The sequence below is a fragment of the Antedon bifida genome, chromosome 1 (assembly GCF_963402885.1).
Source record: "Antedon bifida chromosome 1, ecAntBifi1.1, whole genome shotgun sequence".
Taxonomy (NCBI): domain Eukaryota; kingdom Metazoa; phylum Echinodermata; class Crinoidea; order Comatulida; family Antedonidae; genus Antedon; species Antedon bifida.
The window spans coordinates 5,003,677-5,020,881 of NC_136226.1; the positions used below are offsets into that span (position 1 = coordinate 5,003,677).

Here is a 17,205-nt window from a genome sequence, read left to right on the forward strand (position 1 = left end):
AGACAATGCCAGACTTGCCAGAAAGCTGTTCAGATATGGATCATAGCCCAGATGATCCACCATACCAAATAACTATCACTTGTAACGGTTATGGAGCAAAATCTACAAAGGATAAAAACACTAAGGTGGCCGAGACAATTGGTGAGAAACAAAGAACAAGAAACTCATCATTCGTTGATGAAGAAGACACGACATTAAATTCTTCAAAAAACTCAAGGCGGAGGACCCACAGTGCTGATGGACCGAGCCAATCAGGGTCGCAAAATGGGTCACCTCGGCCTCAGAAACTTCAGCTGCCACAGAAGCCATTTGGAATGAACAGAAGTGAAGACTCACCAGCCACTGTCACGTCGGCGTTGGTATCTCCTTATAATTACAGTCCTTACAAGAGGTCCTCTGGCCAGAGGGCTGACATGACGCGCTTGATTCAAGACATCAAACAATTACATCTGACAAAAGATGACTTGATGAAGCTGGGTGGTGAAGAAGGAGACAATGAGCTTGTCAGTCCATCAAGTTCTTCAACGATCACAACAGTATAATTACCTCAAATAATCGTTATAATGAATATATTTTATCAAAGGTTCTAAAAAAATCGTTATTGTAAAACTTAAAATAGAATTGTGCATGGAATGGTTTGCAACACTTGTGTGCTCTATGTACCACAGTGGAATGAACTTATGTGTATCTGAATGCTTCCATTGTATTGTAAGTGAACTATCATCCTTACTTAAAATGTAATTGAATAAATGAGAAATCAAAGCTCTATCTTGTAACAGATTATTGTGTACCATCTATACTACTAGAATAGATGTTACAGTCTGCTGCATCTTTGCCTGAAAGAGTATATTAATGTCTAGAAAAATGAACTTTAGTTTAATATCTCCAAGTTCAAAGTTCATTTAATTTCAACCCAACAAGGGGATGTGTATTCCTATCGTGCTGATCAGTGAAAATTGTTTGTTCAGAGTTTTCAGCGTTTAAGAGTTATCATTTAATTTTAGAACTACCGTAGTTACAAGTTGTATTAGAAACGTTAAATATGAATATTTCGAAATATTAATTCCATTATTGATTATGTTAAGTAGTATCTTCGATGTTCATGGTAGATTTTGTAAACCGGTTCTCTGCATGGAGAAAAAAAAACATGTATATTTAAACAGTTTTATAACATATTTGCTTAAACTTAGTTTTAAGGTAAGGTCACATTGGTGGAATGGGCATTTACAAGTAATTAGTATTATTGTAGCAAAAGTACTTTTTAGTAAAGAGATCACAATGGATGCTGCAATAACAACGTTATGTTATTATATAATAGGCCTATATTTATGGTTACAGTAAGTTTACAGTTTTCTACACTCAAGTGTGTGGCTAATTTATTTTGTTCGTAGATACTTTGTTTTATGTATGTATCTCGTCTATTTATATTGTACAGATATTTGATAACAAAAAGCGGTCGGTAAGTTATTCGTGACACAATCAGAAAAAACAAATCTGAAACTATTAGCCCAGTGTAAAACCACAAAGACGCAGACATGAAATGCATGTACAATTCATGACATGGCCGTAGCCAGCATAAAATTTTCAATTTCCAATTCCCCTGCACAGATCGTCATATTTTATATTAATAATCAAATTTAAAGCATCTTTGCCTCGTTTGCTATTTTTATTTGCGTTTGTTTCTTTGATGCTGTACCAGTAATAGTTTTCCATGATGTATAATACATAATTTGGCTATAGCATCATTCATTTGATAAGGTTTCCATTTAATAGTAAAAGGCAAGGCAATTCTATTTGCATTGTTATATGTTTATACTCAAGGTGCAGGCAGGATTGAATAAAAAGTCTATCTATCAGCCGAAATGCCAAATCCACAGGAATTCATGAAATAAATATCATCACAATTACATAATTTTAATGTTGTGAAGAATTTGTATACTGTAGTAATAATAACATATGTAATCTTATATTAAGTAAAATTTGATTCATCCATTGTAAACATATCATAAACAAATATAAAGATAAATTTTACTGTCGAAATGTTTTTTTAGTACGATATACGATTGTTTTCATTGTACTGTACTTAATTTTCGTCCATTCTTAACGCCTTACATTGTGTCTACCATATAATCTGAAACGTACAACTCGTTTACAAGTTTTTCGGTTTTATACAACTGTACAGTTTTGTAGTATTCAGTATATAATTAGGTACAGAAATGCTAGCTTGCTTGATTTATATATTACCTGGAAAATAATGAACAGGCTATGAGCGCTCACTGGCTAAACCCGTAAGCTCTGGGGCCCCTGAGCAGTGCCCAGAGGAAAACAGGCATTGAAATATGCCTGAAGCCTCTGCGTTACGCCACTGGGTAGAGCATTTGTGATAGACGCAGTGTCAAATAGTTCTTGCTGAATCTAGAATACTTTGAACGCGTTGTTTCAGCTGTATTCAATCATCCGACTATTATTCTGGGGACTAGTAGGAGCATGTTAGTCACGCTCAACATAATAATATGTTTATCATAGTAATAATGATGAGACGTGTACAGCCTGTTTATCATAGTAATGATCTACTAATAGAATCACGAAACAATTAAAACTAAATTTATCATGCATAACAATCATTATTATTAGTGGTTACCATTTATTTATTAGAATAATTAAAACCTCAAATGCACATATTGTAATTAATATTTTATTGAAATTATATTTTTTATGTTCAGAGCACACATCGGATTAATAGAATTGGTTTATATCATTATGGAACTATGGGCTGATTTTATAGCTCTATGTTATCATTAAATGTATGTGTATCTTCGGAACTTTATCCTCTGCCATACGGTTGTTGAAATTATTGCGTTTATTAATTTTTAAAAGCTGTCCAAATCAAACGCGTTGATTGGGCAAAACATATTTTTTTTATCGGCACTTTGATATCTGCAACATTATCCATAATTATCAAAAAGATGTTCATTTAATAGTACAAGCTCATATTTGGGCATAGTGGCGTTTTGCAATATACTGTACAGAATTTGTTAGTAAGAATATCTCGATGTTTATTATTAGGTGTCCGTACTTTTATCACTAGGTGCGGTTTAGGACTTTGCTATTTATTTAAATATATGTTACTAGCAATGTCCCAACTGGCGCCCCGTATTTTACTGTGTATATGTTACAAATTATTTTCACATGTTTTAGTAATGCATTCTCGTTATATGTGTATAAACGAAAATAATAATAAAGAAATCGAACAAAATATATTTTATTACTTTATTGTTGTTTATTTGTCCAGGTCATTCATTTTATAAATTTAATCATTGTTTATTAACCCAATATTTGATAATTTAGATATGTGTTGTCATTGATAATGATTCTTGTGGTGATTTCAGTATCCCATGCCTCTGTAAGAAACAAAGAGAAACAAACATTTAAAAAAAAAACATAAAGCAAAGCGCAATGTGTCAATTCACTGTCTTCTTTATTGGGCTTTATATAGCCAGGCATCACCTGTGAAATACTGCTTATTGGTATAAAAGTACACAAATCTGTCCCCTGTATTTTTCACTATGGCCGAATCAAACCTGGAAACAAATCAAGCATCGAAAAATACTGTACTTAACCAATGTACCCATGTCGGGTAAAGTATATATACAGTTTATACTTACGAAACAGCGCAGGACTTGCGCCGAGATTTCATTCGCTGTTGGCGTAGTTTTAAATCTTGTTCGGTAAAATTATCTTCGTAAGCATCATGAAAAATCACTTTAGGAACAATCACCTGTAAAGAATCGATATGTATTTGAAACTACTAATAAGGTTCTCCGTCACCAATCGCCATTGTTCATTTTTACCGATAGTTTTTTTTATCCCACCATTATTTATTGACTAGCCTTTTTGTGAACAGCATTTTCAAACTTGTTCATTGTATGTTGATTAATAACATTTCTTACTCTATGTCCGTGAAATTTCTCGATGATCATATTTTCCTGTATAGATTGCATAGCGTCCTTAATTCTTTCTTTTTCATAGTCCATTCCGCCGGTCTTTGCTTCGCGGTCAGCTTCCAGAATACGCCGCGTTCGTTCCAATGCACACTCATGGTCCGCCCACTGTATAGATTGCCTGGCATTCAAATGGAGATGAATCAGTTTAGTGTCGTGTTCGAAGTGTTAAAAATTAAATTAAAGAAAATAGTTGTTTGTTCAAAGTTAATTAAGTAAGAATACAATGGTTGACTTACCGACGAATCATCTTATACATGACGTCATCATGATGCATCTCAGATTCCCGCGTGGCCACTGCCTCCTTTTGTGTTTCATTTTGCTGCAAACAAAAATAATAATGATAAATTTGAAAATGCGGCGTAGTTAAATAGCAGCTAAAACGCGTAAAATGCTGCTTGTCTCGGAGATAGTATTTTTGAACATAATTTGTGTGACGATATAGAGGGCGCACTAATACCATCTGCTGAGCCATAATATTCAATATTATGGCTCTGATATGATATGTATGTTTTAATTTATAGGCCTACAGACGGATATCGGCGGAAAAATTGTGTTCATAATAGTATATAGAAAACACTGTTATACAATATACAGTACTGCATTATTATCTAATATCTAGTTAATTATAATAAATTATAAATAAAATAAATTTACTTACAACTACACCAGCAAACAGTCGCATGAGCTCTTCGTGTGAGAGTACTTTAAGTTGCATAGATTTGACGCTAACTTTATCCATCTGTTTCTTTCCAGAAGCATACGCTCTCGCCTCAGCCAATCGTCGCCTTTTTTCGTTCTCTTCCTGAAACAATAATTATAAGTTGTGATATGTATGCTTAACGCGTTTCCCGTTCAGACAAACGCGTTATTATTAAAATAATAACGCGTTTCTCTTTCAGACAAATTCGTTATTATTAAAATAATCGTCAATGATAACTTACCAGCATCAGCGACTCTAGTGCGGTTGTTGATCGTTTAAAATGCAAGACAAGTTCATCTTTCATTTCTCGGTAAAGTTCATCCAGAGCGTTCTCTTCTTCCACTTTAACAACCTTAATAATAATTTGAATTAATATCAAATAAATGTCAACAGTGTGTTTGTACTTGCATATATGTCTCGAGTGAAAAAACTAAAACAATCAAAGGTGTATTATATACACATTTTCACACGTATCGCACGAAAAATATCCGCAAGTTCCTCTATGTTTCAATTTTTATAAAAAAACTAAAGATTTAAGATTACTTAATAGCCTGACTAGATTAGCTTGCTTCCCGCTTAGACGCCGCGCAAGGACGCAAGCCACCGTATTGACCAATCACGATACGATGACCATCCGAATTTTCGCTTGTGATATTGGTCAACTCACTTGTGTTGCGTCCAAGTGGGAACCGAGTTGAACTAAAATAAGACTGCTAATTAATACTTACCTCTAGGTCTCCCATGGCACTGTCCAATTCATTTTGAATCTGCACCCAAACATTGTTCACATGAGCTAAACATTTCATGTAAAACCTGAACTCTTTATCGTTTGACGTCTGCACAATAACAAAAAACATGTTCGTTGAATAGTTCTTAGAATGTTGTCATTTTAGGCACACAGTTTTTGATAATGCATTAAATAGTATGATGTAATCATACGGTACTATAATATTGCCCCTTGTTCATTTCACAGGGTAGTGTTCCCTTAATAGGGTGTCGCCGAAATAGTAGCTGTATAATAGTGTCCCAAATGATGGTTCTACTGTAGTAGACTTAACTAGCCTTTTTTTATATATACGTGATAGGTATCAATCAATCAACCAATCAGGTACTTGATTATCTTTATTGATTATGTATGTAATTGTGTGATTGATTGCTAAGCCCTTACCCGGTCATCGTCCATCATGGCATTCATCAGCGCAACACGTCTCTCCCGTTCGTCTTCTACCGTACTACATAATTGTGCATCTTTCGCCTTTCTCGTCAACACACTTAAACTGTAGTCCATGTTGTTTTCGCATCCACGCATTATTGAATTAACTAACTTTTTTTCACATTCCTGGTAATTAAAATCAAATAGTGTACAAATTGTGTCATTATTTGTAGTTTTGCAACGTCCCTCGAAATAAACATTTTGCTGTTGGTCCAGCAATGTCAAATCAATTCGTTAAAGTAGACATTTATACTAAAATTAGCCATTGAAACATAAGTTTGTTTACTCACAATATTAAATCCTATCAGACGGCCCAGCTCTTTATTAATTGTTAGCAACATATTTTTGGCGCCTAAATACCGGTTTCTATCTTCCCGTAATCGCCTTGCCTTCTCCTTATCGACAGCACTGTAAAATAAAAATAAACTAGTTTAGTATAGTCACAGTTTTTGTTAGATTTTGGTACTCATGATCTGGAATTTATTCTAATCGGATATTATGAAAAACCACGCTATACATTTCGATGAAATACACACAACCTTATTCCCCGCGCCAAAAGTCTAAAGTTTCTAAATTAATGACACTCTTTTACCTATTTATTTTTTGTTTAACTTCTACCTACCTGGATTAAAGCTTTTTAATGCTTCTGTGCCCCTCTTGACCAGAACAAATTCTTCTTTGATTCACATGAGCTGTATTTTACGCGTGGTTAGACCAGTGCGGTTTTAAATTGGTTTAGATTTCTTTCTATTCTGTTCGTAACTTTCCCAATATTAATGACAACCCAAGTGAAACCCAACATCCCTTACATCCCTTACTCTACTCCACTAAACACATACTTACTCGTCAACGGCAGCTAATGTCATATTTCTTTGTTTCTTCTCCAAGCAGCACTGCTGTTCATTGTTCACATCCCAATGTCGCCTGTCGTAGAAATGACTTGGTTTTTTCATTCTCGTGCGTTTGGTTTTTATCTGTTAAAATGATATATTCGAGTAATACTTGTTTATTAATCTACTTTTGAACTTATAATTGTCATAGAGTTATTTGTTTATGGCTGACGTCTGTCGTGAACGACAATGTCAATAAGTTTCACATTCATCTGAATGTTATGGATGAAACTAAGCCAGGATCTAAACCTAGAATAAATAATACCCGGATCCCTAAACGTCTATACAGTATTTATATAGTTTTGTCACATAAAAAGAAAGGGTCAAATAAAGCTATTTAGCTTGTAACACACCCATCGAGAAAGTATCAAGCAAGTGAATACAACTGGCGGTACACGTAAGCTTAACAGATTTCAGTTGAAAGAACGTAGGCCTATTGAAGAAAAAAATGTGTGGAAACAGTCATATTGCTCTATAAGTAAAACTAAACTTAATGTTAAGTAGGTGTTTACCTTGTAGTAACCAGGCCTTCGTTTGATACCCTTCTTCACGTGATCTCGGTACACTCTCTGGGCAATGATTTCTTTAGTCGTAAGAAGGAATGAGACTGGTGCCTGCTCCTCATCGTACTCCTCATCGGAATCCCAATGATGATCCAACATCTGCCATACAAAGCATATCCATATGGAATATAATAATAATAACGTTTAATGAATAATATAGTCCGCCTAGATAGATATAGATTAAAATAGTGTTAATGCATACTCGACTCGGAGTAGGACCCAACAAAGTATTACGTTTTAGATACTAATTAATCCAACTTTAACTACACATATCTGTTTTCATGTTAAGAGTTCTTCTTCGATATTTTTTCCCTGAAAAACCTACCTTGTGCTCCATGTTAATTGTTAGATATCTTTAAATTTAAAGCAAATACGGAAACAGCGTGTGTGTACGTGTTACTTTTTGTGTGTGTATGTTTACTTTGTGTGTGCAGTTGCTATGTCGTGTGTTAGTTGCTATCGTGTGCGTTCAATACGGAACTGCGTACATAGCAATGCATCCGGTTCAAATACACGAGTATCTCTATCTCTAACGTGCGCAATAACAACACCATGGCAACATTGAAGCCAATGACGTCATGCGCGAACTAAACACTATGTTCGGCGCGGTATGTTAGATTTTTGTTTGAATCCTTATTTTTTATCTTAGCCTGTTATGTTTATTTCTGTTTTACTTTACATTTTATAAATGTTTAGATTAAACTAACATTTTCTTTTTTTATTTAACTTTCACTTCCGATTCCTCGCGTTTATATTTTATTTGGGCGAAATTACATCAACATATGACACCATCTAAAAAGTTGAAGAGTTGAAAATATTAGAAAACAATATATATAGTATATTTGATTGTTCGTCTACTGTACTGAGATAACAAATAACTACAATATTGTTACTGTTAACTTGTAAAGTGTAATAGAACTTATAGGCTATAGAAATGAAAGTTTATATTATATGAATTCCAGTAGCCAAAAGTTATTTCATTTTTTCAAAACATATGATATAATCTTTCATGATTATATAAAAACACGAAGAATCATGCGTTACCTTTCAAAACAATTTAAAATTAATATTTAAACTTTATCTTTTCGTAATCCTTCTTCTCATTCTGTAACAAAGTTTCTGAACCCCAACACATGTTTAATGTAGTAGCATAAATTGTGAAATACATCTATCAAATTTAAATAGATTCTTTTAAATTTAATCAATGAAATTGTTGTGGTATCAAAATGCTGCGTTATTTTATCGTAATTGTTGTCATCGTTCTTTCTTTTGGTGATTTACTGTGGGCCGCCCAAGACTGTAACCTACCAGCAGTGGGTGTTTGCGAGTACGAAGAACCGTGAGTACTACTTACTTTACTTATTTGGTCAGGTTTACGTGTGACGTGGAGTGTACAGTGGTATACGACTATGACCGCTCACTGGCTAAACTCAGGGCCCCATAGCTTATGGGGGCGCGCCCCCGAGCAGTGTCCAGAGGAAAATACAGACACTAAAATATGTCAAAAAGGACTAAAACGCCCGAGGTCTTCCAGCGCTGATGGAGGGCCACTTCGGGTTCCTAAACCATGGGCCTCAGGCGTTACGCCGCTTCATACCGTATCTGTCAGTGCGGTGTTTTTGCTTTATTTTTCGGGCTGTAGACTTATATAATAATTATATAAAAACATTTCATATTTATCTGAGAGATTAAAAATGTAGTCCCTATGTATAGAAGGAAGGATTGTTGTTTTTATTGAACAGGTTCACGACGTATTATTTTACGATTATGTTGTGATATAAAGTAGAGTACTGTCTTATTTGCAGGGAAGTATTTCCACACATTCGTGCCGTTGTATCTTTGAGACACGAAGCTTACAAAGTAGCTTGTGGCTGGAAGAACTTGAAAACATGTACACGATATAGGTAAGTCCATACATGTAATTTATAATACGTTACAAAATGTAATACTGTATTTAACATTTCCTGGAATTACGATACAAATCTAAGATAGGCCTAGTCCTATGTACAGTATTGTGTTGATCCGATTTGGAAGATCTTTTTTTTTATTGAATGGTAAGCCTACACTATAAACCAAATCGTACTTATTGTTGGGTTCCTCCTGTGTTACACACCATGGGTGCCGTAAGTCTAAAGCTTCACCTGCGTCGTTGCCTTTTTCTTTTTATAATTTATTGCTTGTGTCACAAACTATTTAACGGAATATTGAAATATTACGGTGAAAAAATAGTATCGACAAAAGAATAAATAATGGTATTCTTCGTTCATTATTATTTAGTATTTTAATTATTACTATATTTTTAAAAGAAAACATATTTAATATCCTACTTTAGGCCCATATATTACAACACTTATGCATTACGTCTTGAAATCATCACACAGAAGTCATTGAAATGTTGCACAGGTTACAGAAACGACACGGGCCGTTGCATTCGTAAGTGTTTTGTTGTTTCATAAACATAAATTTATTTATTTTAAAAGGGTGTTATCTATTTACTTAATTGATAATCAAAATTTTTTAATCCTGACACGATGATGTGAATTGTATATCCTTTCTAACAATGATTTATTTAATTTTATCCTAAAATGTATGACGTGAAAATAAGTATATAGTATTAAAATATATTGTCATCACAAATCGTCATTAATAAACAAATTGAATTTTATATATGAATAAATGAAATGAAACAGTATGGTCGGTTACATAATCCTGTACAATTTTAAACTTAATTGTGCCGTTAAACATTGTTTATAATTCAATTTTAACAATAATTATGTTGTTTTCTGATTGTACCACGCCCTCTATATCGTCACATCATTTTTGTTGTCTTCCGTTAAACCGTTACGAGTGATTCAAATAATATATTAATTTGTAGTCTTCTTATAATTCTTCATTTGGAAACAATGAAATAAAACTTATGGTTATATCCTAATTAACAATATTATTCTATTTTTAACTTCAATTATATACTGTGACAGCGGTATGTGATAGTCCATGTCAACACGGGGGTGTATGCTCGTCTCCCAACCACTGTCAGTGCGAAACAGGCTTCATTGGACCAGCTTGCCAATTCAGTGAGTTTATTTAACATCATTATCTCCAAACTTAACCTTATATGACGACTTTCTTTTTAGATTCCCAGAGAATTTCTATGAATAAAAAAATGTTCGTTTTGTTGATCATTGTATATTTATATTAATTTTTGTATTAGCATATTTTATTGATTATTATACTTAAAAATTATGCGCCTTTCGTCATCATCGTTATTGATTCTCCATACAGGATGCACGGACAATACATTCGGTGTACAATGTTTGGAGAGCTGTGACTGCCTCAATGGCGGAAGTTGTGATAACATTCTCGGTAAATGCGTATGCCCACCTGGCTACTATAGCATCCGATGTGAGGACGTATGTCCGCCTGGAACCTATGGTAAAGATTGCACAAAACTATGTCAATGTCAAAATGGAGCCTCTTGTGATCCAGTCAATGGTCTATGTATCTGTACATCAGGGTTCCGCGGTGAATTCTGCCAGAATCCTTGTAGGACCGGTTACTTCGGGCTACGTTGCGCTAAAGAATGTCGCTGTCAAAATGGCGCTTATTGTAACAGCGGTGACGGGTCGTGTGACTGTTCACCGGGGTATAGGGGAAACTTCTGTGAATCTGCCTGTCCATCTACTTTCTACGGTTTAGCATGCTCAAAAAGATGCTCGTGTTTGAATGGAGCAGTGTGTGATAATATTGAAGGCACGTGCTATTGTGCACCTGGGTATACAGGTGTCACGTGTGCAGATTTATGTCCACGTGATACATACGGTAATAACTGTGAAAATGAATGTACATGCCAGAATGGGGACTGTAATCATGTGACAGGTGCGTGTCGATGCTTTACAGGCTGGCAAGGAATTGACTGCAACAGGCCATGCAATGCTGGGACATATGGAGTTAATTGTGAGTCAATTTGTCTTTGCGAAAACGGCGGGGTATGTAACCATGTATCGGGTGCTTGTCGATGTTCCCCTGGTTGGATTGGTATAGCTTGCAGCGAAAGTTGTGTTGAAGGTCGCTATGGCTATGAGTGTAAAAAACAATGCATTTGTCAGAACGAAGCAGTATGTAACGCAATCGATGGCTCATGTACGTGTACACCTGGCTGGATCGGAAGCCTCTGTGACCAGCAGTGTCCAAAAGGAAAATACGGCCTAAATTGTGTAGAGAATTGTCAGTGTAAAAATGGAGCACGTTGCCATCACATTGAAGGGCAATGCGCATGTACACAAGGCTGGCAAGGCGATTTTTGTACCAAGCCTTGTCCTGTAGGCAGGTATGGTCTCCAATGTTCTTTAGAGTGTGTGTGCCAGAATAATGCTCAATGTGATCACGTTGATGGTACGTGTGCATGTGCCCCTGGATGGCGTGGTACACGGTGTTCTATTCCTTGTGGTATAGGTACTTTTGGTTACGAGTGTGCACAGAAATGCCGATGCCTTAATGGGGGATCATGCAATCACATTGACGGCAGATGTACATGTGTTGCTGGCTATTTTGGTCCTTCGTGCAATGAAGAATGTCCAGAAGGGTATTTTGGTCTAAACTGTCTGTCTGAATGTGAATGTGTAAACAATGCCTTGTGTCATCACCGAAATGGACAATGCTCATGTAAACCAGGCTGGATTGGGAGAACATGTGAGACGCCTTGTCAAGGAGGCCGATTTGGGGATGCATGCGCATTAAGATGCAAGTGTGGCAATCAAGGTGTTTGTAATCACGTCGACGGGTCTTGTTCTTGTCCCGCTGGCTTCCATGGTACAAGGTGTAACCTTGTATGTAATGAAGGTTACTATGGCATAGAATGTCTTTACGTGTGTCAATGTCAAAATGGAGCAACCTGTAATCCTTTTGATGGTAGTTGTCTATGCTCACCAGGTTGGCAGGGCACTTTATGCGATGAACCATGTGCTGAAGGTTTCTATGGTTATCAATGCACACAAAGATGTGCTTGTTTGAATGGTGGGGTTTGTGACACGGTAGACGGAGCCTGCACATGTCCGCCAGGCTGGAGGAGCTTCTGTGGTGAGCCCTGTGCAGAAGGAACATTCGGCCAAGGATGTGAAGGACAATGCAGGTGTAAAAATGGAGCAACTTGTTCTAATTTTGATGGACGGTGTACTTGTACTTCTGGTTGGTTTGGAGCATCTTGCGATGCGGCATGTGAAGCGGGATTCTTTGGACCTAATTGCAGATCAGAGTGTCAATGCCTGCATGGGGCTACTTGTAGTAGGTTCGACGGTACATGCGAATGTGCTGACGGTTATACAGGTGATAAATGTGAACTTCTGTGTCCACTAGGACGTTACGGTAAGAATTGTGAAAGTCGTTGTAGATGTTATCACAATGCTGATTGTTCTCCGTTTGATGGTGAGTGTAGTTGCCCTGCAGGATGGAGAGGAGAGCAATGTAGCATTCCTTGCAGCGCTGGATTATTTGGTCTTCAATGTTTAGGGCGATGTCGGTGTCAAAATGGTGCATCTTGTTCAAGATTTGACGGCACATGCACATGTTCAGACGGTTGGTATGGCGATGCTTGTAACATTGAATGTCCTTCAGATCGATGGGGTTTTAACTGCCAAGAAATCTGCTTGTGCGAAAACGATTCGGCTTGTTCACGCTTTGATGGCACATGTAGCTGTGGATTTGGTTGGTATGGTGAACACTGTAATTTACCTTGCCCTGATAATAGATTTGGTATAGGATGCACTGGAATATGCCAGTGTAAGAATAACGCAGCATGTTCCAGAATTGACGGATCATGTACATGTGGTGCTGGTTACACAGGCAACCACTGTGATATCGCATGCCCTCCTAGTCTTTACGGTATAGACTGCAAGAGTACATGTTTATGTCAGAATGATGGATTGTGCAACAGACTTGATGGTAGTTGCAACTGTCAGCCCGGTTGGGAAGGAGTCTACTGTAGTACAGAATGCAGCTCTGGAAAGTATGGTAATAATTGTGAAGGCGTGTGTCTTTGCAGAAATGATGCTCAATGTTCACATATTGATGGTAGTTGCAGTTGTACTGCTGGGTGGTTTGGTGTAAGATGTGATGAACCCTGTAGACAAGGATTGTATGGACCTGGTTGTCATTTTAGATGCAAATGTCGTAATGGTGGATCTTGCTCACGATTTGATGGTGCATGTACTTGTCCATTGGGTTTTAGTGGTAAGACGTGTGAACAAACTTGTGACGATGGATTTTTTGGAGTTCAATGTCTTCAAACATGTGCCTGCCAAAATAATGCCGAATGCTCACAGACTGATGGAACTTGTGTGTGCACAGCTGGCTGGACAGGTGATCTGTGTGATACACCATGTGCTAGTGATAGATGGGGAGAAGACTGTAAAAACGAATGTAATTGTCTTAACGAAGCTGTATGTGACCGGTTTACTGGTTCGTGTCATTGTACTCCTGGTTACACTGGAACAATATGCCACACGCCTTGCCCATCTGGTCGATATGGTGCGAACTGTGCTTTCGAATGTGCCTGTCAAAATGGTGCCTACTGTTCACGTTTTAATGGAGATTGCACATGTAGAAGTGGTTGGGCTGGTGACACATGTGAATACTCATGTCCGCCGGGTTTCTATGGAGTCGGATGTTTGAATGAGTGCCGATGCCAAAATGGAGCCACGTGCAACCCAGAGGACGGTAGATGCCACTGTGGACCTGGATGGCAAGGTGTTGTGTGCAATTTGGAATGTCCAAACGGATTCTATGGTTTGAAATGTCAATCTCGATGCAAATGTCTGAATGAAGGAATATGCAACAAACAAGATGGATCGTGCACATGCACTAATGGTTGGAGTGGCGCGACATGTGATGTTGCATGTGGTGGTGATACTTACGGTGTCAATTGTTTGCAGACGTGTGCGTGTCAAAATGGTGCACAGTGTTCTAGAGTTGACGGAACGTGCTCTTGCACAAACGGGTGGATGTCTACCAACTGTGACGTACCCTGTCCAGAAGATAGATATGGTGCAAACTGCGTAAAGGTATGCCATTGTAAAAACCACGCAACATGTGACCGATTTACGGGGGAATGCGAGTGCCAACCTGGGTGGACTGGGGCTGTATGTGACACTCCCTGCTCACCTGGTACATTTGGTTCAAATTGCAATCAACGGTGCAGATGTACCAATGAAGCAACTTGTTCGCCTGTCGATGGTAGCTGTAGTTGTGTTGCTGGGTGGACAGGTTTTAGGTGTGATCAACAATGTGATGGCCTGCACTACGGAGTGAACTGTGCTCAACTATGTTCTTGTCAAAATCGAGGTACTTGTGATTCTTTCTCTGGGGCTTGTGATTGTCCACCTGGGTGGCACGGTACAGTGTGTGACATAGCGTGCCCTAACAGACGATATGGCAAAAACTGTGAACAACTTTGTCGCTGCCAAAACCAAGCTGAATGTGATTCAACGGACGGCAGCTGCTCTTGTAAAGAAGGATTTACTGGAAGATTCTGTGACACAGCATGCCAACAAGGCTCTTACGGTACTAACTGTATGTACACGTGTACGTGCGAGAACGGTGCATCTTGTTCAAGATTTAACGGTGCATGTACATGTCCTCCTGGATGGTTCGGAGATTTATGCAACTTGGAATGTGCAGAAAACACGTATGGTCTTCAATGCTTAGAGCAATGTGATTGCCTAAACGGTGCTTCTTGTTCTCGGTTTGATGGTTCATGTACATGTGCACCAGGCTGGACTGGGCCTAAGTGCGATGTGGCCTGTAGGGATGGCTACTATGGTGCATATTGCACTCAGCGCTGTCGATGCACTCATGGCGGGACATGTTTGGCTACAACCGGTGAATGTAACTGCCCTGCAGGGTGGATGGGGCCATTGTGTGCCAATGCATGCCCAGAAGGACGCTATGGTGTACGCTGTGCCCAAGGATGTCTTTGTCAGAACCAGGCGACTTGTAATCCTGTCAACGGAGAGTGCACGTGTTTAACTGGATGGATTGGTACCTATTGTGAAACAAAGGGTAGGTTCTGTACTACACCGTTTTTTTTGTATTCCGTTTGACGTCACCGACACGTGTATATTGTTCGTTCAGTACCATCAGCAGTATATGACTGATTGACTGGTTACTAACTAAATTGCGCATGTGGTTTCCTTGTGTGCCGAAATTAGTTAAATCGGCTTACTAAATTAAACAACAAATTGGTTAAATGTCATTGAATTTTTAAACTATTTTTTGATCCATTAGATATTGTTGGATTCAAACCCTCTCAGATAATTTCGACAAAAGAAGTAACATGCTCAGAAGTAGCCGTGTATTATGAGGATGGTAAATATATATTCGAGTGTTTGGAAATACGGTACGTTTCAAATTGTCATAATAATAGACCTATTTATACTTATTCTGTAAGTCAACTATTTAATATTAAATAAGTTCCTTTACTTTTCCAACTCAGTGTTGATGGGCTGAGATTCCCAAATGGTGTAACATGTCGGGAACGCTGGGTGGATAGGATTCCAGATAAATCAGACGCCTACTTTCATATGCGTACTGATCACGTGGGTTTCTGTAGGACGATTCTTAACAACAATGACGAATACAGTAAAAGTGCTTTACAGGTAAGTTTATCATAAAGCAGATTATCTCTTGCGCTATACACACTATAAAAACACAAATAAGAACACATTTTAGTAAATTGTTCTTATGCTTGTTAAAACGGGCTCAATACCAAAATCTCAGTTTCCACGTACATCAGTGAAAGAACTAAATAAACACATCAGCACAAAGAGTCAGGGTGAAATGTTGCCATTTTTATCCGTAAAAACTGGACGTGACACCGATAATTTGATAAGGAAAAAGACGGAAAATAATTTGTATTTACGATTAGGCCTACTAATCTTATAAAGGAATAAATGATTTATAATAAGGATGACGACAGCATAACGAAAAATCGATGATAACAAATCATGATGATCGATGTCGTAATTGCAGATTAAAAATAGCATCGTTCAAGAAACATTAGACATAATGTAATATATCTTTCAATTATTTTAATATTTTACCAGAGCGTTCGAGTCGAAGTATCGTTCAAATGTGCTGAAACACGTGAATATCGGATCCAGTGGATGGACAACACCTGGAATACAAAACAAGTCCAAGACGCTGGATATGCCAACCATCTCAGATGTATAATCCAAGACTCTGAAATGACTGCGTACTAAAAATGTATTGATAAAATATTGATCATTGAACAAACTACTTTTTAAAAAGCATATATTTCTCGACTATCAAGCTCTACGTTGTTGCCATAATGTGCGATGTGTGTACCGTGCGCAAAATATTCAAATAAAAATTCTAGTACAACACTATATATTACGAATTTGATGATATGCTCTAAATTAGTTAATTTTATGATTTTTTAGAAGTATTTAGTAGTTTCCATTGCATGTATAGTTACTTTACTTAGAATATTAACAGAAGAATAACATTATACAGACTGTTGTAGAAAGAAATGGCGTATAAGATAATAGTTTGCTTCTTAATTAGACTAAAATAAATGACGAACCTATGTTCCGAATTTCATTTCGTAATTAATAGCCTAGGCAATCATCGAATATGTTTTTAGAAAAATAAGTAAATCGGCTTTAATAATAAAGAAAGGTGTATTGGATTAAGTAAAAAGGCGTTGATAAAAATGAAGTTAAATTGATTATTAGAAATTATAAATTTTACACGTATGCCTAGTCCTTGTAAAGACTTTGAAATAAAAAAAAAAAGTTTCATTGAATATTTATGGTGGCAGCAG

General features: G+C 37.1%; 3 protein-coding genes and 1 long non-coding RNA gene across 5 annotated transcripts; 2 read left to right on the plus strand and 2 right to left on the minus strand.

Annotated features, from left to right (window-relative positions):
• The first annotated feature begins 5 nt into the window (after positions 1–5).
• LOC144838757 (uncharacterized) lies at positions 6–3,256 on the plus strand. Its single transcript, XM_078694234.1, has one exon. It carries the CDS (start codon positions 6–8, stop codon positions 540–542), a length of 537 nt encoding a protein of 178 aa, XP_078550360.1. The 3' UTR covers positions 543–3,256.
• On the minus strand, positions 3,208–7,800 carry LOC144838664 (uncharacterized). Of its 2 annotated transcripts, XM_078694102.1 has the most exons (12): positions 7,696–7,800; positions 7,320–7,469; positions 6,761–6,891; positions 6,208–6,325; positions 5,873–6,043; positions 5,433–5,540; positions 4,946–5,056; positions 4,663–4,806; positions 4,241–4,323; positions 3,951–4,122; positions 3,666–3,778; positions 3,262–3,401 (listed from the first exon to the last, which is right to left on the minus strand). In XM_078694102.1, the coding sequence occupies exons 1-12, from the start codon at positions 7,705–7,707 to the stop codon at positions 3,386–3,388; spliced, it is 1,329 nt and encodes a 442-aa protein (XP_078550228.1). In that variant the 5' UTR covers positions 7,708–7,800; the 3' UTR covers positions 3,262–3,385. The 2 variants fall into 2 exon arrangements, with proteins under 2 accessions (XP_078550233.1, XP_078550228.1); XM_078694107.1 differs by lacking the exon at positions 3,666–3,778 and having other exon boundaries at positions 3,208–3,401.
• A 687-nt stretch (positions 7,801–8,487) lies between these two features.
• LOC144838569 (uncharacterized) lies at positions 8,488–17,176 on the plus strand. The gene is made up of 8 exons (XM_078693987.1): positions 8,488–8,709; positions 9,176–9,274; positions 9,703–9,803; positions 10,349–10,444; positions 10,653–15,422; positions 15,648–15,759; positions 15,856–16,018; positions 16,466–17,176. The coding sequence occupies exons 1-8, from the start codon at positions 8,597–8,599 to the stop codon at positions 16,619–16,621; spliced, it is 5,610 nt and encodes a 1,869-aa protein (XP_078550113.1). The 5' UTR covers positions 8,488–8,596; the 3' UTR covers positions 16,622–17,176.
• Positions 9,272–10,876, minus strand: LOC144838577 (uncharacterized). Its single transcript, XR_013611661.1, has 2 exons — positions 10,752–10,876; positions 9,272–10,519 (listed from the first exon to the last, which is right to left on the minus strand). It is a non-coding gene; the product is annotated as an uncharacterized LOC144838577 (long non-coding RNA).
• Positions 17,177–17,205: the final 29 nt, after the last annotated feature.